Here is a 23957-nt window from a genome sequence, read left to right on the forward strand (position 1 = left end):
CTTTAAAAACCCCCAAAGGTTTACGTTTATTTTAGGTTTTCTCCAATTCACATATGGTCAAAAATATACATTTATGCTCAAATACATACATATAGTCAAGTTGTTTAATACGTGGTGCTGAAGGTTCTGCGATTGCAGTTCACTACAACGGGTACTTTCTACCATAAAAAGGATCAGTCTGAACAGTCCAAAGAACTCAGTTAAACTAAGAAAGAGAATAAGGAACTTTGAAAGTCCTTTGGAGCTATTTCTAAACAACTGCAGATTCTAAGATAATCAGTTCAAACACGTTATTCAGTTGCTTCACCAAGGTCTAGAAGAAGACATTGCCATGGACCAAGACAGGGGGAACCAAGAAAGAGGCCCTCTGACTGAATTTGTAACTGTCCACACGGACAAGCTAAAAAAGAGCGGTTCAAAGAAATTATTAAAAGTCCCAAATTAACCTTGACATTCATGCTTCTGATGAGTGTATGTAAACTTCTGACCTCAACTGTATGCAAACTCGTCCATGTAACAATGTAACAATTACCAGCAAAAAAAAGTTTTAATTCAGAAGAATTAGCAACTGCCGATCTTAAACACAAAGTAGTCCCGACCTGCTACAGTGGTGCTGAGTGGCAGACCAGCCTCAGTGTGGTAGGGGTGGACAGCAATTTGAGTCATGGACGGTACAGGAACACCAGGGAAGGCGACAGCCGTGGCTGCCATTGATGGCTGGGGGCCAGTGGCCACTGAGAATGGATACTGGGCACCAATGAATGCTGGGTGCATTCCCTGAAGCAGTTAAGCAAACATGCAAGTTTATTTGCATATTATTATGAACAGTCTATAGAGAAATTTTCACAAAATGTAGTCACTGTGCTGTACAAGACAATAAAAACTAGGAATTAATGAGATGCACATATGAAAAAAAACCAATACTACTACTAATAGTTGTGAAAACATTTGTGATACGCACACACACTTATTCATAAACAGCACTGGATATAAGAACCGTCTCTTTGTCTGACATTAGGATCCTGAGGAGCTGTACAAGCTTTTCCAGTTGCTATAAAAGCCGTCAGTATCTATAATTATGAAACTGTTAGGCAAGTTTGAAGATCTCGCATGTAAAGTAATGTGCAAAAGTATTGAAGTAGCCCTCATCTCTTTACCAAGGAGCCAAACAACTTAACAAAGTAAGCAATAAAAGAAAAAACTAACAACGCGTAATCCAAAAAGTTACTGGCTATGAGATCATTCGCGTTGTGCTTCTTTTTTCTTTGTGTGTGTGTGTGCGCGTGCGTTTGTTTGTCATTGTCATGTAATTTAATTTGCCTTACATTAAATATATAGGCAATGCAAGGCAAGGCAAGTTTATTTGTATAGCACAATTCAACAACAAGGTGATTCAAAGTGCTTTACAGAGACATTAGAAACAAGAACAAATAAAAAGCATGATTTAAAATTGATTAAAACAAGCAAATAAACTAACTAATTAACAAACAAACAAACAAACAAACAAACAAAACAGTATATAAAATCAAAACAGATAAAATCAGAACAGTAGATAAGATCAGTAGTTAAATGTAAGTTTTGAAATTTAAGCTTAAAAGTGTGGATTTGGTGCTTTATTCAAATGCAGCTGAGAACAGGTGAGTCTTCAACCTGGATTTAAATAAACTAAGTGTTTCAGCTGATCTGAGGCTTTCTGGGAGTTTGTTCCAGATATAAGGAGCATAGAAGCTGAATGCAGCTTCTCCGTGTCTGGTTCTGACTCTGGGAACTGATAAAAGACCGGATCCAGATGACCTGAGGGATCTGGAAGGTTCATACTGGGTCAGGAGGTCATTGATGTATTTTGGTCCTAAACCATTCAGAGCTTTATAGACCAGCATCAGAACTTTAAAGTCTATCCTCTGACGGACAGGCAGCCAGTGTAAAGACCTCAGAGCTGGACTGATGTGGTCCACTTTTTTGGTCTTAGTGAGGACTCGAGCAGCAGAGTTCTGAATGAGCTGTAGTTGTCTGACTGATTTTTTAGGTAGACCTGTAAAGATGCTGTTACAGTAATCAAGCCTACTAAAGATGAATGCATGGACTAGTTTTTCCAGGTCCTGTTGAGACATCAGATCTTTTATCCTTGAAATATTCTTGAGGTGATAGTAAGCTGATTTTGTTATTGTCTTAATGTGTTTTTCTAAGTTTAGGTCTGCATCCATCACTACACCCAATTTTCTCGCCTGGTTTGTGGTTTTTAGATGTATAGATTGAAGTTCTCTGGTGACCTGTAATCGTTTTTCTTTGGCGCCAAAGACTATTACCTCAGTTTTGTTTTTGTTTAGCTGGAGAAAATTGTGGCACAACCAGTCATTGATTTCCTCAATGCATTTACCAAGAGCCTGTACAGGGCCTCGGTCTCCTGGTGACATTGTGATATATATTTGTGTGTCATCTGCATAGCTGTGATAGTTTATTTTGTTGTTGTTTATAATCTGTGCCAGTGGGAGCATGTAGATGTTAAACAGAAGGGGTCCCAAGATGGAACCTTGGGGAACTCCACATGTGATACTTGTCTGCTCAGATGTGAAGTTACCTATTGATACAAAGTATTTCCTGTTTTCTAAGTATGTTTTGAACCAGTTTAGTACTGACATTTTTCCACTGTCTGTATTCAGACATATGTCATTAAACACTTTGGTCAGAGCGGTTTCAGTGCTGTGGTTCTGTCTAAAACCTAACTGGAAGGCATCGTAGCAATTATTCTGTTTTAAGAAGTAACTGAGCTGTTGAGAAACTGCTTTTTCAATGATCTTACTTAAAAATGGGAGATTTGAGATCGGCCTGTAGTTGTTCATTTGTGTCTTGTCAAGATTGTCCTTTTTCAGTATAGGTTTGATTACAGCAGTTTTTAGTGATTCTGGAAACACACCTGATAATAAAGAAAAGTTGACTCTAAAGTCTTTGAGACCTTTTTGAAAAAACTTGTTGGCAGGACATCTAAACAGCAGGAGGAGGAGTTCAGTTGACCTAAGATGTCCTCCAGGTCTTTGCTGTTAATAGGTTGAAACTGTTTCATGGTGTTTAAACAGTTTTTTGGTGGACACAGTACATATCCTGGATCTGCTGTTGATGTACCAATTGCTTGTTTAATTTTTTGGATTTTTTCTGTGAAGAATTTGGCAAAGTCATTGCAGGCCATGGTCGAATGAAGTTCAGCTGCCACTGACACAGGAGGGTTTGTTAGCCTGTCGACTGTAGAAAATAAGACCCGAGCATTATGGCTGTTTTTAGTGATGATGTCAGAGAAGTAGGACCTCCTTGCATTCCTCAGTTGTAAATTATAATTGTGAAGTTTCTCTTTATAAATGTCATAATGAACCTGGAGATTTGTTTTTCTCCATCTGCGCTCAGCTTTCCTACACTCTCTTTTTTCATTTTTCACCAGTGTGGAGTTTCTCCATGGAGACTTTTTCCTTCCAGAGATAACCTTCACCTTAATGGGAGCAATAGTGTCCATTACATTTAACATGTTAGCATTGAAGCTATTGACGAGCTCATTGACTGACCCTCTGGACAGGTGAGGTGTTAATGGGAAGACCTGGTTAAAAATTGCACTACTGTGTTCAGTTATACACCGTTTTGTGATCACTGTTGTTGATATATTTGTGTGGGCTGAGATTTTACTTTCAAAGAAAACACAGTAATGATCAGACACGCCCACATCAGACACAGTAACCTTTGAAATGCTCAGGCCTTTGGAGATCAGTAGGTCAAGAGTGTGTCCTCTATTATGTGTGGCCTCTGTTACATGCTGAGTCAGCCCAAAGTTGCCCAGAGTGTTACTCAGGTCTTTAGTCCCTTTGTCCTGAGGGTTGTCCACATGAATGTTAAAATCCCCAACAATAATTACACAGTCAAAATCAACACAGATCACAGACAGCAGTTCACTGAGGTCATTAAAAAAAGTCTGTGCAGTATTTGGGAGGCCTGTAAACATTAAGAAACACAACTTTGGATGGGGCCTTCAGCTGTAAAGCCACATATTCAAAAGACTGAAAACTTCCAGGAGATAGCTGCTTACATTGAAATGATTCATTAAATAAGACAGCAACCCCTCCTCCTCTCCTGCTCACCCTGGCCTCACTGATAAAACTGTAGTTAGGAGGGGTCGTCTCGATGAGAACAGCTACACTGTTACTTTGGTCCAACCAAGTTTCAGTTAAAAACATAAAATCAAGGCTGTGCTCAGTGATTAAATCATTAATTAAAAATGTTTTCCCAGCTAGAGATCTAATGTTTAATAAAGCCAACTTAAGTGTTTTAGAGGTATTACTTGTCCCCTCGTGTTTGGGAGCAGTCTGTGGCACACAAGGTATGTTTACTATGTTTAAAGATCTTTTAGAGTGCAGCTCTCTGTGTTTTGACCAGGCCACATGTCTCCTGTCACCTAAAAGTACAGAAATTTTAAAACCTTCTAGTAAACAGGGTCCCAGCTTCTCCTGGGAAAAGTCATCACTGCCATAATCCTCACAGCCCGGACCCTCCACACATCACACATCAGACTGCGGAGACAGGGCATGAAGAGGAACTAAGGGGGGCGAGGCTGGGCAATGTGACTTCGATTGCTCTGTTGAGGGTGGGGCTCGATGGCGAACCTTTGGCCGCTCTGGTGGGGGGTTTATGGGGGACAAAAAGGGATTGGGACGGGGGGTAGATCTGAGCCCAGCATTGACCCGCTCCATCATCTCCTCAGTGAATTTCAGGTGTGGGGAGGAGGGAGAAAGGGAGGGGGAGGAGGGTGATGGCCTGTCAGGGGTTTGGGGGACTGGGGAAGGTCGTGGTCCCTTGTCCTGGTCGTTGGTGTTGTTGAGAGAGTTGGAGGCAAATAGGGACCCCTCTTCTTGCCTTAGATGTCTCTCCTTTCTGAGGCTCTTCCTCAGATGCCATGGATGTCTCTCCTTTCTGAGGCTCTTCCCGGGTGGGGGCAAATGGAGCTCCTCCTCAAGGTTTCTGCTGGGCTTTGTCTGTTCTTGGAGTACTGTTTGTTCCTCTTTATGAGATAACTCCTCGTTTATCTCAGCCTTGGCACCAAGCACAGATGGATGACGTATGGAATAAAACAAGTTGGAGGTGAACAGTTTCACCCCTGACTTGTTAAAATTAAATCCATTTGCTTTAAACAGATGCCTGCGTTCCCAAAAAATATTAAAGTTGTCGATAAAATGCACTGAGTGGTCAGCACATGCTGATATAAGCCATTTATTCAGTGTAAACAACCTGCTGAATCTCTCGTCTCCTCCTCTGACCGGCGGTACAGGTCCACTGATGAATACAGCTGCATTCAGAGAGTTTACAGTATTTAATAATCCAATAAAGTCCCGTTTCAGAACCTCCGACTGTTGTTTGGACACATCGTTTGACCCTGTATGCAGGACAATGTTTGTCACAGTTGGATATTCATCTGCAATTTGAAGAATTCTCTCCTTCAGGTTGTTGACCATATCCTTAGGAAAGCAGAGGACTTTAGTGTTCTTACTGCACATCCTTTGTACATCCTTTACGGCAGAGTCACCCACAATCAGAGTTTCAGGCCTAGCCTTTAGCTTTCCCTGTGGTCTTTTGCTATTCAACAGATTTTCAGACCTTACTTCGCTGCTTTTAGATGGATGGTTGTCCGATATAGATCCAGGGTCCTTTGATAGTGGAGCAAATCTGTTCTGCAGTTTCACATTCAGTTGTTTTGGAGGTTTGTTGTTATTCTTCCTATTCACGGTTGTCCAGTCCTGTTTCCTCCCGTATACAGGGGTAGAAGAGCTTCTCTGTCTCGTAGGAAGTGAAAGCCAGTCGGTTTCAGAGATTTCAGCTCGCTGTGCCCTGCCTGTGGTACGTCCTCCCCATTCCAGGAGACATGATTTATGTCTTGGTTTTGCACCAAGACAGTCCAAGGGGGGATTATCACTTGAGGATTTATAATAATGCACAGAGTCTACTTTCTTGGTCATGTTATCTGTGCTCCTTAGCTGTGTACTAGCTTGCTCATCGCCATTGTTTTGAATCAAAGGCAAGGTTGTTTCATTTCCACACAGTCCATTTACCTCCACGTTTACTTCTAAGCGATGAATTTTTGTCTCCAGTACTGCAATCTTCTGCAGGAGGCTGTGGTAGTCATCTGTGGAGAGGGAAGGCATCTTGTTGCTAGTTAGCCTAGCGGTTAGCCCCTTTCCAGGCTATTGAGGCTGCTCGGTGCCCAGACGCTGTAATCAGGCTTCAGCTGTGTCTAGGCCACAGACACACGGAGCGCTGAGGATAAGGTAACTATAAAAATGTTGCTGTTTCTGTTAAGAACACTTTAGTCCTAATGATCTATGAGTGTCCAGAAGCTATCGCAGGTAAGCTCATAAGGAAAAAAGGGAAAAAATCAGCATAAAAATCAATAAAATCAATAAAAGAAGCAAAGCATTAAAGAGCAAAGAGATGAAGCGTCCACACTCACAAAAGGGGAGGAGAAAAAAAATATAGGGGTCAAAACAAACCATATTTGATATTTCTGGAACAGTACCAGGAAACACTCCTGAAAAAAGTATGTATGTGTATGTCTGTCTATCTGCTATATTTCTTCAGTGTGTCAATTTGTTCTCATCCTGGTTTTTGTTTTTCAGTTCAAGTGTAGCAATGTCTTTCAGCTTGCCATTATTTTGCGTTTTCTTACTTTATGGGGTGTTCCCTTTGAATTTAACCGCTTGCAATAAAATATTTTTAGAGAAGAATATAAAAGACTTTAAAGACAATGAAAAACATAGTTGAGTCAAAACTATCTAAAATGATCCAAAATGTACTTGTGCTCTGACCTGTGGATATGCAGCCCCAGACACAGGGAAGACGGTGGGCCGGGGGACATGCTGCAGAGGGTGCCCTAGGAATTGGGGCGTGCAGACGGTGGGGAGATGGGCCTGGATAGTGGTGTATGGGTGGAGGCCCGGGGTGTGGGGGTGAGCCATAGCCTGGCCAGGCATAGCGTGGGATTGGTAAATGGTGGACCCTACAGAGATAACTGGTACGACAGCGGCTGCAGTGACGGAAGCTGTGACTGTTGCTACCCCTGGAGACTCCATGTTGACTCCACTGTCAAGAACACCACAGTTAGACTCTGGGGGCCTCCTGCCCGAACCGCCGTTTGCCCCACATCGGCCGGATGTTTCCCGTTGTTGGCTTGATCCTCCACCTACCGACTGCTCATACAACCAGTACCACTGGTGAGCCACCTCAAACAGAACCTCGGGGTAGACACCTCCACCCTTAGCTGCTTCCTCTACTGCCATGCAGGCCTTCTCCAGCATGACATTATCCTAGAGGAAAACAGGACAGAGAGGAAGTGAGATGAGGAAGCAAAACGTTTAATGAATGAAATTTAAATTTACATGGGCTATGTAATATTGCTGCTTTGGTTTAAGGTTATGGCAGTGTGCCATAAGCCACTTTCACAGTAATGTTCCTCATAACTCAGATATTCCCACACACCAGATATTTTATGTGCAGGATTTGACAGTACATCACAAGACACATAAACCATGAAGTAACATTTTTTGTTGAATTTCAGGTTATATTTGATAGTTACTTTGATAATTAGAGAAACCACAACATAAATCCAAAAAGATGTATTATCACTGACTGCTAAGGAAACAACATTGAAACTGACTTGAATTGCACCTCTACAAACAAATTTGGGACATTGCAAAATGTAAACAAAAACAGAAGGCAATGATTTTTGAAATCATAATGCTAACAAGCTAGCATTAACATTTTGAGCCTAGCTACAATTAATATTGAATATAAATTCCAGTACTGAATATATTGCATAGTGTTAAACAATCCTGCCACATCATTTGTTCACTTTGATATTTGATAACTTTCATTTCTATCAAACAATACGACATCCTTTTGTTCAATAGACACGATCCAGTTCATATCATATTGCTGATAAAGTGCTTTGAGTGCTCTGAGAGAATAGAAAAGTACTGCATAAGAATCTGTCCATTTAGCATCTACCACATCACTCCACCATGATAAAATGACCGCAAACAAGAAGTATGGCAAAGGAAAGGAATAGTTAATGACCCCATAGGGTAAAACATACTCTTTCACTGGTGGAGGGAATGACATGGCATGGGCACGTATGCCTGTCTGTTGAACTGGCTTACTTGTGTTTAATGATGATATGAGTACTGATAGAAGGATCAGGATAAATTCTGAAGGGTACAGGGATATATGCTTCTTATTTCTACACTGTTTTCTCAAACCAACATTCACACACATTCATACTCCGATGGATGCTTCAGAGAGCAACTTGGCAATGCACAACAATATTTGGCAATGCAGACTGAGGGAACCACCAACTTCATCAGCCAATGATGTGCTCCACCTCCTCAGCTACAGCCACCCCAGGGAAAAAAAAAAATCAGCGTTGCTGATTTCTGTGAGTGTACTCAGTGTTTTTGCTGCTATCCTCCTGTCACTTTTGCAGAGATGAACTCTTAAACATTGGACAGTCATGTCTATATTTTTTTTTCCCCTGGTTTTCATTGACGATGACTCATCAAACTATGTCAGCACGCCTCACTCCCATCTATACACCTGGTGAACATCCGATCACTGGCAAATAAAATGAGTGAACTTGTAAAAAACTCCTCTGCCTCTGCTCTTCGGATGCCAGACTTCAGGGGTTTTTTCCCAGTGGACTAAAGCGTGGAGCTCTCAGGAAAAACAAGAGGTGGTGGAATCTGCTTCTAAATCAGTAAAGGCTAGTGTGCAGTCACACTCTGAGGAAAGTGACGTAGCCCTCACCTGGAGTCTTTCTTTATGAACTACAAACCTTTTTATTTACAGAGGGAATTCTCTTCATTCATTGTGGTCGGTGTTTACATCCCACCACAAGCCTGTGTGTCAGAGGCTCAAAATCAGCTTGTTGACCAGATAGCCAACAAGGAGAGAAAAAACATCTTGCCTGAGCATTATTTCTAGGGATTTTTACAGTGCAAACCTCACCCATGAACTTCCAAAATGCAGACAACAGATTAAGTGTTCCACCAGGGATGCTAAACTACTAGACCACCCTCTGTGCTGTTCCCTGTGCAGCTCATGGACTCTCTGATCACTGTCTGCTTCACCTTATAGCTACTTACAGAAAGAACGTCTAAGTCTGAGATTAAAACCACGAAGAAATGGACTAAGGAGTCAAAGGAGGAATTACATGTAAGAAAATGTGAAAAATAATAAAAAATAAAGAAAAACCATTAAATGGTCTAAAGATGGCGGTCTAGAAATGGTTGCAATTTCTAATCACTTAATGCAATGCAATTAATGAAAATCAAATTAAAGTTAAAAAACAATTCTATAATTGTCTAAACTAGTTATGGATCTCTAGTCATGTTAATCAGTATAATCTGTCCCTTTTAAATAAAATAAACAAGTTATAACAGTTAGAATTAGTAACAGTCTAACCAGTGTTGGGACTAATGCGTTATTAAGTAACGCGTTACAGTAACTACGTTATTATTGTGGTAACGAGCACGGTAACTAGTTATTATGCCAAAATCAGGAACGCGTTAGTCGTTACTGGGATTTAGATAGGGTCGTTACTCGTTACTTCGTGTGGTGGCTGTCGCGGAGCTTCCACAGATTCAGTAACATTAGCAAGTGGTGGAGGCCAGCAGGTGGATGAAGGAAAGGGGACGCAGAAGGAAAAGAGACCCGAGGCGGCCGCCGGTCCAAGTGTGAACTGAACTTCAGGTAAGAAGTTATGACCTGCAGTCTCTCTGGGTCAGATATGAACCAAGTTTAGGTGGAGTTTATTTTCGTTATTCGGACTTTTTCCGTACTGCGTGCTAGCTAGCATGACGGAGTTTCTATACAGCTGGGTGGTGCTATGATGTTAATGATGTTGCACTTTATTTTGCTCATAAGTTATTAGAGTTGCCAACCGTCCCGTCTGGTATTCAGAGAAAATATTACGCGTTTCTTATTGAGGTGAAAATGAACAGTTTGTCCCGTAATTCAGCTGCAATGAAAAAGGCACAAAGCTGCAGTTATTCTGTGTTTATGCTGCACAGCTGCCTCTTCTTCTCTCATTCTCCCCCCTCCCTCTCCTGTTTCTACTTCAATCATGAAAACTGATCAATGATCAGCTGATCGGCTTTTCTCTCTTGTTTGTTTATCGCTCACTTTGTGCCAGAAAGAGGAAACCAGCGGATGTCGCGCTAAACAACAGCAGCACGTTTAAGCTTGATCAGCTGTTGTTAGAATTTATTTAATATTAATTTCTACTATCAGCTGATGTTTGCTGGAGCCACAGCTGTAAAGCTGCTGGTCATGATATGGTTTGGTTATCTGGTGAGAGGGAAACATGAAGATGAAACCAGGAGATGTCCTTACTGAATCATCAGAGCTGAACAGGTGATGGAGAAACAGGTTTAGGTGACATGAATGAGTTGAAGGGAAGTTATGAACTGTTTCTGAGAGACAAATAACACCAGGATCCTTTTTTAGGTAGCTGACAGCTGGTAACTGTGCAGGGGCGGGTCTAGCAAAGTGTTGCCAGGGGGCAGGTAGGGCATTAACAGGGAGAGGGGGGCACAAGGAAATACTTTTCTTTCTTATTCTCATTTAAAATGTCTCACTTTTAAAAAATAATTATCTGAATCTTACAACAAACGATTGATAGATTGATGCATATATACCATCAGAACAGTGTACATCACTGTCACAACAGCGTTTGTTTTCATTCAAAGGCTTTATGATTTTTCCTATAATGGTGGGCCGGTCTCTAGTCAAAATGCCCGGGCCAATTTTCTGTCCCAGTCCAGCCCTGTATGCAGCTCATCTGCAGTCTGGTGTTACCTACATCTTCCTATTCAGAAGGCAGAATTTCCGAGTTCTGAGTACAATCAAAAGCACCACGACTGCAGTTTTTGTGTTGGATGTAAAAGGCGCACATGACGCTGTGACGTAGCCTAGAATCATGGCAGCAGTCAATGACGGTCCAGGCGTGGGATTTCTCTCGTGGAAATATGCACATTATCTTTTCCTTTCTATTGGTAGGTAGCACAGTGCACTTGTGGCAAGTAAGCAAGCTAGAAGACTGGCAAAGTTATGGAAGAAACACATTAACAAGAGAATTCTGAGTAAAACCAAAGTTACTTTCCCTAGTAACTAGTTACTTTGAAAGTAACGAGTAACTTGAAGTAACTGAGTTACTTTTGAGAGAAGTAACTAGTAATGTAACTAAGTTACTATTTTAAAGTAACTTACCCAACACTGAGTCTAACTTATAATCTTGCCAGTCTGTTTACTAGACATGCCTTAAACCTTTAGTGGAAAGTTACTGTGCAAACCCCCTCCCATAGTACCTGCTCTTTACACTGCACCAAAGCTCTTTGGATTTCATTAGGATTGAGGGCATGAGCATGAGGCAAGCAGCTCAAGGCCAGCTCTGCTGCTGCCCGAACCATGTTGGGGTCCCTTGCTCGCGATGCTCGGTCCGCAAGGGATGCCACCTCTGGAGGGGTCAGGTGACCATCCCAACATTCCACCAAAATGTTGAGGGCAGCACTGCCGATTTCCATGGCTTGGCCTGAAAACAAAAAAAGGACACAGGAGGAAAAGTAAGTGACTAACGTGGGCCATTAAACGTGGGCCATTATCTTTTTCCTTCAGCCACACTTCTGCTCACCCGTGATCCAGGACACGTGGGAGGAATAGGTCCTGGACAACCAGTTAGGTGAAACGAAATTGTGGAGGCCAAGAGCATACAGGCCAATCTCAAAGGCACATAGGTGCAGGTTTCTATGTGGACCTTGGTGCCCCCCACTGGCTGAGGGCTGAGTGAAAATGGAGGTGGAGGAGTTTCCTCCAGCTTTGATCAGCACAGTCTTAGCCAGTTCAAAGTAAAAGTGAGCTGCTGCTTCTGAGGGCTGATTGGGGACATGGGGGGCATGACACTCAGGACGTCGTCCTTTGTACCTAAACAAAGAATTTATGAAAAATTAATTAATATTAATTAAAATAGATACACAAACTGTGGATTTCCACTATGTAACCAAAGCTCTTTACTTCTTTAATTTTATTTTGTAGTAGTATTAAATAGTATTAAATCTATCGGGCAGTATGAGTTTTTTGATCCCGTTAGGTCCATCAATGTGTACATTAAACAAATATGTAAGACTGCTGTTTTGCATTTGCGCAATAACACTCAAGAACTAGTTTATCCCTCCCTGAAAAGTTTACAGTTGATCCAAAATTCTGTAGTGAGAGTACTGACAGGAATTAGAAACAGAGAGCATAATTATGGCTTCATTGGCTCCCTATTCAATCCAGAATCAAATTTAAAATGCTTCTCCTCGTATACAAGGTCTTGAATAATATGAGACCAATATTATCTTAAAGACCTCATACTATCGCATACCCTCAAAAGAGCGTTTACTTTTCAGATTAGACTTAAAACTTTCCTTTTTGCTAAAGCATATAGTTAGGGCTGGATCAGGTGAGCCTTAGTCCTTTAGTTATGCTGCAATAGGCCTAGGCTGCTGGGGGCTTCCCATGATGCACTGGGCATTTCTTGTGTTTAATCATTAGTTATTATTAATCTCTGACTCTCCTCCACATGTTGTCCAGTCTTCCTCCCCTTATTTCTAACTGGCAGGCAGCTGAACATCCATTTCTCTGTATTATCTGTCTACCTTAGAATATAAAGTGCCTTGAGTCAACTTTTGCTGTGATTTGGCACTATATAAATAAAACTGGATTGAATTTAATAATAATTTGATCCAAAAATGTCAAATTTGGGTTTCTTGACAGCCACCATAACTCACTAAGACCAGTTCTAATGAGGTTTCAGTGAACAGTACATAGACCAACTGGAGGGCTAAATGCATCCCTCGGGTCTTGTGTCAGGTCCTTTCTGGACCTCTCTTTTTCTTATTTCTTATGGATTATCCTTCTGTAGATATTTTTTAGGCCTCCCACATCTTCTTTTGTGCACCAACTTTCCTCAATTAAAAAAACATAAACAAACAAAGAAACAAAAAAACAAAACAAAACAAAACACCCCCACTGCCCAGCATGACTACACATGCAGAGTTTTTGCCTGATAGCTTGTTGGGAATCATTTTATTGGTGCTTTTCAGAGATTCAACTAAAGAAATGCAAAGCTTTAGTTATCTTTTGCATACATCTCATACTCAGTATGCACCCAATATAAACATGTGTAAGTTTACCTGCTTGTGTCCGTGCTCTTGGCTCTGGCCCCACCTCCTGCTCTGCGAGAGCCACTGGAGGAGGAGGAGCCTAAAGAATCAGATGATGAACTACTGATGCTGTCGCTGTCCTGACCCCGCCCCCAAGACGCTGCTGCCCAGCCGCTCCGCATTGGCCGCCGACTGAGAGTAGGAGAACTGTCTGAGGTGGTCTCTGGAGCACTGCTATCAATACTCGCCATACCTGTCGAAAAAAAATCAACATCCAGTCCTGTTTGATGTGTATGTATACACATATGAATATATACATACATATACATATATATACACATATACATATACATATATATTAGGGGTGCAACGATACTCGTATCGATATTGAACCGTTCGATACAGTGCTTTCGGTTCGGTACGCATATGTATCGAACAAAATTTTAATTTATTTATCAACTTTTCTTCTGACGATGTTGTCTGTGTTGAGCGCTCAGTGGATCTGTGCTCGACTACTCCGCCTAGGCTGCACTGTCGAGCGCAGATCCACTGAGCGCAGCGCAAGCTAGCAAGACAGAAGCTAAGCTCGTTGCAACATGGCAACTGCCTCAACGCTACCCAAACCTCCCCCACCCTCATTCAGATCTGGCGTTTGGAACTATCTTGGTTTTCATGTGAAGCATGACCCTGATGGTAAGCGTGCCATGGACTAAAGTAAAACAGTATGTCAGATGTGCCACGCAATGCTCAATTGATGGGAACTAGTGCGTTAGCGCAGTTAGCTTGTTAACGTGTTGATGCCGTCCAGCCCCACGCACGGGGCGATCCGCGGTAGCTCGTTAATGGAGATTTGCCGCGTTGTGGTGTTAATGTCATTTTAATGAGATTAAACGCTGACAGTAGAGCAGGGCAATATGGCCAAAAATATTTATCACGATATATATTTGAAAATTTGCGATAACGATATAACTGACGATATAATTGATGCGAGACAACTCCACAACATTACTAGCGCAAAAAGACAACCTTCCATTTATTTTCACTTAAACAAGAAGCTGGTTTTTATGTACATTAAAGCTTTATAAAAATGTAACAGTGCAAATGCAAATTCCTTGCTGAAAGTTTAACCAAAAGGCATTTCCTGAGCATAACCATGTATAATATCCACTGAAGTTAAAAAGAGGTGCTTTGCAACATTAAACTGCAGTGTGCAGTACGTATTTTTCGGACCATAAGGTGCACAGGACTACAAGGCACATTCAAATCAAAATCAAATCAAATCACTTTTATTGTCACATCACATGTGCAGGTACATTGGTACAGCACATGTGAGTGAAATTCTTGTGTGCGAGCTTCACAAGCAACAGAGTTGTGCAAAATACAATAATGTAAACAAGCAAAATACAAGAATGGCTACATCTGAAACTAATAAATATATGTACAATATATAATAGTATATGCATTTCTGGATGTGTATACTAAATATTTTTCTACGTGTGTGTGTGTGTGTGTGTGTGTGTGTGTGTGTGTGTGTGTGTGTACACACATATTTTACAAATTAAATAGAGTAAACAATAAATAAAATATATAAAATAAATAAAATAAAATATACAGAGTGAGACATGTGCAAAACAGTGGCATTACTGTACAGTATGGAGTGCATAATGTTAAAGTTCCAGTAGTGAAGCTGAGGTGTCTATGACGTGTTCAGCAGTCTGATGGCCTGATGGAAAAAGCTGTCTCTCAGTCTGCTGGTACGGGATCGGATGCTGCAGAACCTCCTTCCTGATGGAAGTAGTCTGAACAGTTTATGGCTGGGGTGACTGGAGTCCTTGATGATCCTCCCCGCTTTCCTCAGGCACCGCTTCCTGTAGATGTCTTGGAGGGAGGGAAGCTCACCTCCAATTATCCGTTCAGAGCACCGCACTACTCGCTGGAGAGCTTTGCAGTTGTAGGTGGTGCTGTTGCCATACCAGGTGGTGATGCATCCAGTGAGGATGCTCTCAATGGCACAGTGATAGAAGGTCCTGAGGATGCGGGGGCTCATGCCGAATCTTTTCAGTCTCCTGAGAAAGAAGAGGCGCTGCTGCGCCTTCTTCACTGTTTTGTTTGTGTGTACTGACCACGTAAGATCCTCAGCCAGGTGTACGCCAAGGAACCGGAAGCTGCTCACTCTCTCCACAGCAGCGCCGTTGATGGTGATGGGGGTGTGTACTTCTCTGCACCTCCGGAAGTCCACTATCAACTCCTTTGTCTTTGCGACGTTGAGGGTGAGATGGTTGTCTTGACACCAGTGGGTCAGGGCGCTGACCTCCTCCCTGTAAGCCGTCTCATCACCATTGGTGATAAGACCCACCACTGTAGTGTCGTCCGCAAACTTCACAATGATGTTGGAGTTGTTAGTGGCTGTGCAGTCGTAGGTGTAGAGTGAGTACAGGAGAAGGCTCAGTACACACCCCTGTGGAGCACCAGTGTTCAGTGTGACGGGGGATGAGGTGATGCTGCCCAGTCTGACCACTTGGCGTCTGTCAGACAGGAAGCTAAGGATCCAGCTGCAGAGGGAGCTGCTCAGTCCTAGATCCTGCAGTTTCCTGTCCAGCTTCGAGGGAACGATGGTATTGAATGCTGAGCTGTAATCTACAAACAGCATCCTCACATACGTGTCTCTCTTCTCCAGGTGTGACAGGGCAGTGTGTAGTGTCAGGGCTATGGCATCATCAGTGGACCTGTTGTGGCGGTATGCGAACTGTAGAGGGTCCAGTGAGTCGGGTAGTGCAGAGCAGATGAAGTCCCTGACCAGCTTCTCGAAGCATTTGCTTACGATGGGGGTCAGGGCTACAGGTCGCCAGTCGTTCAATGAGGAGATGGTGGAGGATTTGGGTACAGGGACGATGGTGGCCATTTTGAAGCAGGCTGGGACTACAGACAGAGAGAGGGAAAGGTTGAAGATGTGCGTGAACACTCCAGCCAGCTGAGCCGCGCATGACTTGAGGACGCGGCCGGGAATCCCGTCCGGACCAGTAGCTTTGCATGCGTTCACCTTCCTGAAGCACCTCCGCACATCCTCCTCAGACACAGTGTGCGCACTGACGTCATCCGCGGTGCGCACACTGTCCGGTCTCATGGTGTTCGCTGTGTCGAATCTAGCGTAGAATACGTTTAGATCCTCACACAGAGAGGCCGTGGTCTGCGGTGTGCTGGTTTTCCCTCTAAAGTCTGTGATCGTGTTTAGTCCCTGCCACATACTCCGAGGGTTGTCAAACTGTTGCTCCACCCTGTCCGTGTACTCACGTTTGGCTGCTTTGATCATCTTCCGGAGTTGGTAATGTGCGTGTTTGTAGTCCGATGTGTTCGCGAAGGCAAAAGCGGTGTTCCGTGCCGCCAGTGCCGCGCGAACATCTCTGTTAATCCAGGGTTTTTGATTTGGGAAGGATTTAACTGTTCTGGATGGGACGACATCTTCCACGCATTTCCTGATAAATCCGCAGACTGAGTCTGTGTATTCATCAATGTCCCTAGCAGCCACGTGAAACATTTCCCAGTCCGCGTGATCAAAACAGTCCCGCAGCGCAGACTCCGATTGGTCCGTCCAACAGTGCACCGCCCTCCGGATTGGGCTTTGTACGCATCCCGGAAAGAGGTGTAGCAGTGAAACATTAAGCGAAACAAAGCAGTCAGATGAATCAAATTTTATTCTTCTTGCTTCCTCCACTTTTGTACCATTGATTCATTAATGTTGAATTCTCTGGCAGCTGCTCTATTCCCATGTTGTTGCAGTATATTAATGACTGACCTCGTATTGTGGATGGATTATCTCAGTTGTTCTCCTGACTGAAGTTTGGTCCGTTTACAGCATCCTGCCATGCGATTGCATTTGTCTCTAACCATGAGGAACCTTCACGTTAACTTTTATAAGTGGAAAAGCGTTAGTGTTCGTCCTCCAGCTTCACTGTTTATGTTATGCTAACATAGCTGTGTCGCTAGCGATCACGTAGCACATCATTATATACCAGCTAGCCCAACTTCAGTAACCCTACAAACGTCACTGCTGTTTAGTTTCCTGTCTTCATTTATGTTGGAAGTGATAACAGAGCTGTACGTTTGATTTTTTTCAGAAATATCAGTCAGAACATGCAATATCATGCTTAGGTAACTAGCGAAACTAGCGAGCTAACTTCCGCTAGCTTCCTGCTAACTTCTAACTCCGTTAAATGTAATACATTTTGTTTTCATGGATGCCTGGAAGTTAAACTTCATAGTTACACCTGGTAAAGCAGCAATGCTGATCGTTTTATTAAAGATGAAAGAATTTAGACAGTTTTTAACTCTCAGTGATGCTGCAGTGTTGTTTGACCTGAAGTATACGGAGTTTAGGACCCAGATTACTCCCAGATTTAAGAGCATCTTAGTCCGACAAATACGACAATAATGACGGCCGCTTGTATGTTCTGCAAAAAAATGTGCTTTGTCGTGTATCTGATGGACAAACACCAAACCAGTTCCACATCACTGAAGTTGCACCATTTTTACAAACCAATTCTGGTTCATCTGTTTCACTCAACAATCGGCCATGTGCGTATGAAAACAAAGGCACTGCGCATGCGCGTTTTACTCATATTCTATCGCGATATTTCATTTTCCTATCGTTGCCTAACATTATACCGGTATTACCGTGAACGGTATAATATGGCCCAGCCCTAGCTGACAGCACTAGTGGGAACACAACGAATATGACTGCACATTTATGCCGACATCATCCTAGTGCAAAGACAAGTGGAAGCAGACAAAAACAACAAGCACGCATGTTACAAACTTTACCCGAGTCATTTAGACAGCCGTTAGCACAGGATTCTCCTTATGGGGACCTGATATGTTTAGTATGCTGCTGAGAATATAGCCCAGAAGAAGCGGATAGTATAGCTTTTATTTTGGAAAGAGCCATTTCTCTGTAATAAACTCTCTTTTCCAAAGATGAGTGATTTCTCGATCATCGATTTATTTTTTTTTTATTATTTTGTTGTTTCAGCAACATTAAATTTAAAAACTGTACTTTTGAGTTAAAATATATATTTATAATTTTAATAAATGACAAATTAAAAAGGCATGACCATTTTTTTTATATCGAAAAAATATCGAACCGTGACACCAAAGTATCGAACCGTGAATTTTGTGTATCGTTGCACCCCTAATATATATACACATACACACACATATATAAATAACATAAGAGTGTGGAGTATTTCAGTAAGGTTTAAGGCCTGAAAAAAGTACCACTTATACATATTAAATAGGCCAATAATCAAAAGTACCCATCTCATAAAGCAACATTTTTTCCGAACAAATGAAAGCAGTATTCGGCGTAAAAAAGTATAGATAATAATAGCAGTCTTAATATTAGTAACACTGTACCAGTGTGTTTTTTCTTCTGCCGTACAGGTGAGCCCCAGCAGCGTTGACTATATCCACAGCGTGCCCCCAGTGCCAACCGACTGGGCACTGTGGCCTCCTTAAATGAAGCGATGTCATTCTGCTGGTCACTTGAAGATGAAGGCCCATCTGAAAAAGCGAGGACAGATCATGAGATCTCTTTACACACACATGCACGCGCACACGGCCGGGGAGCAGTTGAACATTTTGATGTGGTAGAAGCAGAAAAAGGTTTTTAGCAAGTTTAGGACAGCAAACAGCCACAGATCTCCATTCCCCACCACACACTCTCATTCACTCTGACACATGGTCCTGAGTAACACTCATCCTTCAGGAAACTCAAACCTGACTGTGTACAACATCCAAATGCCACTACTGAACTCCACTGAAGTCTTTTGTACTACACTCAAGCCACCTTGTAACTACACAGCCTCATTTTTACTGTGTGCACTTTATTATACAGTGTGCTTTTTATTCCTTTTGTTATTTAGATTTCAGTCTTTCTGTTCCGTTATTCATATTTAGACTTTGTTATGTATACCATGGTTTATGTTATTTATATTACTGTTTTGTTATCCATATTTCTTGGGTAGTAGTCGGGTGGAGCACCCACAGATTTGTTGTATATGTACAATGACAAAGGGCTATTCTATTCCATTCTATTCTAAGTTTGCCAAGGACCAAATTATGATGCTAAGATGACTGGGTTAGAACATCTCCAAAACTGCAGCTCTTGTGGGGTGTTCCTGGTCTGCAGTGGTCAGAACCTATCAGAAGTGGTCCAAGGAAGGAACAGTGGTGGACTAGCAACCAGCGACCTAACTGCTGAAAGAGTTTGCTGGTTCTGACCGTACACAGACAAGTAAGTATGTACTAGTCTGTGGCTGTGTGTGTGTGTGTGTGTGTGTGTGTGTGTGTGTGTGAAATGCATGCAGCACTTGTTTACAGCTTTTATACTTTTTTTTTTAATATAGTTATAGTGAACATGCGGAAAAACCTAAAACAAGTGGATGTTTGTGCCTGGAGAATGACAAGAACACAAAGGTGGAAACCAAGAGACGTGGTAATGGGGTTCTTACCATGCTCCCTGGTCTCAGCGGCACTCTCCCCTGCTGTGTTATTTGGCACTGGGTTCAGATCAGCCTGAGGAGCCACCCCCTCTCCGCCAATTGTCAGAGCAGAGGAAGAGCTTGAGGATGAAGCCACCAAAGTAGATGCTGAGGAAGATGACGTAGCATGTTTGGAGACCACTCCTGTGGCCCCACCCACTCCACTGTGGCTGGAGGATGTATGTTTGGATGGACTACGCTGACTGCCAGCTGCTGGCTTGCTTGAGTAGAAGGAGCTTAGAGTTTGGGGCTTGTGGGTCTGACTCTCTCTGTCCAATAGCTTATCCAATATCTGAGCATGGAGGGTGGACAGGAAAGAGAGAACACATTGATACAGAGAGTAAGAAAACACTTACACTTTGCATACACCCTACAACAGAAATCCACATGAGCAACATGAAATACCAAAGTGTGGAAATCAGAAAAATCTTAGATGGGTGCGTTCAATCAATGTGCTTGGTTAAAGCACATCTTTACATACTTCTATCTAGTTGTGTGAACATTATCTGGTGATAGTCACAATTTACTCCAAGGAAAATCCTTACCTACCTTATACAAGTAGAACCTTGTAATGGCCTGGACTGATTCTTATTTAGCACTTTTCTACTTTTCTGGAGTACTACAAGCGCTCTATACAACATGCCAGATTCACCCATTCACACAAGCACTGTCTGCCATTTAAGTACTACCATTAGCAACTTGGGGTTAATATCTTGCTCCGGATATTTGGCATGCAGACTAAGGGGAGCCAGGGATTGAACCACCACCATTTAGATCAGTGACCTGGTCTAGCTCCTGAGCCAATGTTATTGTACCCAAAAAAGATGTACATCTAACATTCTTTGTACTAATTAATTGCCTAATATCATTATCAGAGAAAGAAAGAAGAGATGAAAATTCTTTTGATGAGTGTCGAAGGGTATCAGACACCTGAGAATGGAAATATCCTGTTAAACTTGTTAGCAAAGTAATCAAACGTCAGACTCAATGTAAGAACACAACTGTCTGACCATCTATAGCTCTCCTCCATGGGTCAAAGGAGCTTGCAAAGAAAAGCGTCTGGACTTCTTTAAAGATGGCAGAGAGTTGGTGTCGTAAACCCCCGCCTCTGTTCAAAGATGGTCGCTCACAGTGGACATAGATGCTTCTTTCACTCCTCTTTCAAACCGTCTGTCCTCTCTGCACTGTACAGCATACACCACATTGTTAAGAATGTGGTGTATGCTGTACAGTGCAGCGAGGAATGCCCAGACCTCTACATCGGAGAGAGCAAACAGCCACTTCACAAGCGCATGGCACAACACAGAAGAGCCACCTCCACAGGACAAGACTCAGCAGTCCATCTGCATCTTAAGGATAAAGGTCACTCTTTCGAGGATGCCAATGTTCACATTTTGGACAGAGAGGACAGATGTTAACCAACCAGATGCATGTTAACCTGTGCCAGTGTTTACCGGACTCAGACAAGCAAAGTGAAGCTTTCCTTCACTGTGCAAGAAATAGACATGAATGTGTTTCAGAGAGCAGCTCCTGTGTGAAAGGCCTGTATTACGTGCTTAAAAGCACTCACTCACTTTTTTACACAATTTGAGCAATTAGTATTTTGCCTAAGGAAACTTGGACGTTCAGACAGAAGGAGCTGGGGATCGAACCACTCACCTTTTAATTAGTATAGTTTTTTCCAGTTACAGGTCAATGAATTACTTTGCACTATTTTCTTTCTTTGTTTTAAAAAAAATGTATTAAATGAATAAACTGGCCTGTTACAGTCAAATTCTGTGACTGTAACAGGTGTAGAATTGATATGCGGTTGGACGGGACATCTTCTGTACATGTTCTGAAATACTATAATGTAGCTGTTACCTTCTTGAGCTTGCTCTGGTCGTCCTTATAGGTGATCATGAGAGCCAGGGCCAGGTCACCCTTCACTCGTCTAGTTCCTTCACATAGCAGAGGATGCTCTGCCTCGCTGACTGTGGTTTTCATACCTGCAGTCACAGAGGGTGGACACAAAACAAAGGTTACAATTGAACATTTGTGAGAAACAGTGAGCAGGAAAACAAGTAGTGAGGATGGAGAAGAAGATACTGATAAACACTGAGAGGAACGAAACCAATCAATTGGTGAATAAATTTACCAAGTGCAGCAACAGCAGCCTCAAAACCCAGCTCCTCATCTCCAGGCATCTCATTGTTGCGGTTGCGGCTTGGTGGACGGGAACCCGTTGGAGACACAACTGCACAAAACAGTATGGAGAAAAGTGAAAGGGACATAAATTCAGTCAATCTCCCTTAAAATTCCTCAGTCTGTTCCAAAAAAGACAATATGAGCTTCTTCATTCATTCAACACAAAGCTTCAACGTTCAGTACACTACAAATAAAGCTGGTGGCCAAGAGATATTCACTTTCATATTACATAGTTAAAGGCAATTTAACAGAATACTTAGAATTCTTTAGTCTTGTATTATTTATTTTTATTTTATTGTATTTGAATCAAGTTAAAAATCCTGTTTAAGCGATTAACAATTTCCCATCATTTCTGTGTCCATCGCAACTGTCAAATAAAAGCAAAAAAAGCTGAATACATATAATAAAACTAAAACCTTAGTATAAGGATTTGATTGACACTTTTAAGAAAATATCTGATCTTCTTTGGGCAAGCAGCCATGAGACAATGGCATGGTTGTGTTTACATCCTAAGCACATATGACAAGAAAACTAGAATTGCTTTGACTATTTCAAGTGAAACACATGAAAACCACCATTAAAATAAAGATTACCGGTGCATACCTGGGGTACACAGTACATCGAAGATGAAGCTGGCCAACATGAGAGGTAGCACAGGTCTGTAATCACAAAAGTTTCCATCCCGGAGCTGCTCTGCTCGCTCTCTGATGGCGGACATCTCTATCAGACCCAGAGGGATCTTCTTCAACAGAGCAACCACCTCTGACTCCTGGTAGGCCAGCTTCACCTGATTAGTCCAGACACATACAATATGCATATGATACATTTACATAAATATATATCCCTTTTGTTTTAAAAGCTAAACTTTGTAAGTTAATTTGGTCCTAATGTTGATGAGAATTTTTCCCCAAAACAAGCTCTGAGTACAAGATCCATAGAGGCTGGGGTCTATCACACCAGGCAAGACCCCAGGTGCAGGCTGTGTAAAGATGCCCCTGACACAATCAAGCACATAACAGCAGGGTGAAAGATGCTAGCAGGCAGGGCATACATGGAACGCCATAACCAAGTGGTGTAGCATAGTGTACAGGAACATCTGTGCTGAGTATAACCTGGAAGTCCCGAGGTCAAAATGGGAGATGCCCCCAAGGGTGGTGGAGAATGACCGAGCTAAGATCCTGTGGGACTTCCAGATACAGACGGACAAAATGGTGGTGGCTAACCAACCGGACATAGTGGTGGTAGACAAACAGAAGAAGACGGCCGTAGTGATCGATGTAGTGGTCCCGAATGACAGCAACATCAGGAAGAAGGAACACGAGAAGCTGGAGAAATACCAAGGGCTCAGAGAAGAGCTGGAGAGGATGTGGAGGGTGAAGGTAACGGTGGTCCCCGTGGTAATTGGAGTACTCGGTGCGGTGACTCCCAAGCTAGGCAAGTGGCTCCAGCAGATCCCGGGAACAACATCGGAGATCTCTGTCAAGAAGAGCGCAGTCCTGGGAACAGCTAAGATACTGCGCAGGATCCTCAAGCTCCCAGGCCTCTGGTAGAGGACCCGAGCTTGAAGGATAAACCGCCCACAGGGGCGAGATGGGAATTCTAGTGGTGCTAGTTTCAATTATTATGCAAATGTGCTGTTTATAAGGCTGGAAACCTGCAGTCAGCTGAGACTGAAGAAGTCACTTGGATGAGTGACGAAACGTTTCTCCCACTGAAAAGCTACGTCCAGATGAACACAATCAACTTTTGGGCACTTTGATTCAGTACTTTACATAACCATGATTTCTCTCTCTTTACCCACAGTTAAGCATACTGTATATGACTAAAATCACATTAACAGTACAATGTCTTATATTATAATTATTGACAAATAAAATAATATTTTCGAAGTTGTGGCGAGCGCAGTACATTTTGCTGTGGTCTGCTGGAGGCGTGGCACTGGAGCTGGTGACACCAACTGACTGAATAATGTCAAGAAGGTTGGCAATGTCAAGTAGCTGCAGACTGCACG

At 42.5% G+C, this 23957-nt stretch overlaps 1 protein-coding gene across 1 annotated transcript in view; it reads right to left on the minus strand.

The window, feature by feature from the left end:
- Nucleotides 1-23957, minus strand: part of zswim8 (zinc finger, SWIM-type containing 8) — a 62164-nt gene that overhangs the window by 9017 nt on the left and 29190 nt on the right. The window contains exons 13-22 of the mRNA XM_085368990.1: nucleotides 22550-22733; nucleotides 21897-21995; nucleotides 21623-21747; nucleotides 19730-20051; nucleotides 18633-18779; nucleotides 13254-13476; nucleotides 11711-12000; nucleotides 11388-11611; nucleotides 6834-7331; nucleotides 600-777 (exon numbers count right to left, since the gene is read on the minus strand). Coding sequence (XP_085225116.1) covers nucleotides 600-777; nucleotides 6834-7331; nucleotides 11388-11611; nucleotides 11711-12000; nucleotides 13254-13476; nucleotides 18633-18779; nucleotides 19730-20051; nucleotides 21623-21747; nucleotides 21897-21995; nucleotides 22550-22733 — 2290 coding nt within the window. The remainder of the gene's footprint in view (nucleotides 1-599; nucleotides 778-6833; nucleotides 7332-11387; nucleotides 11612-11710; nucleotides 12001-13253; nucleotides 13477-18632; nucleotides 18780-19729; nucleotides 20052-21622; nucleotides 21748-21896; nucleotides 21996-22549; nucleotides 22734-23957) is intronic.

Source organism: Diplotaxodon limnothrissa, linkage group LG13 (genome assembly GCF_057381915.1).
Source record: "Diplotaxodon limnothrissa isolate DT_005_m linkage group LG13, D_limnothrissa_male_GT1.1, whole genome shotgun sequence".
NCBI lineage: Eukaryota > Metazoa > Chordata > Actinopteri > Cichliformes > Cichlidae > Diplotaxodon > Diplotaxodon limnothrissa.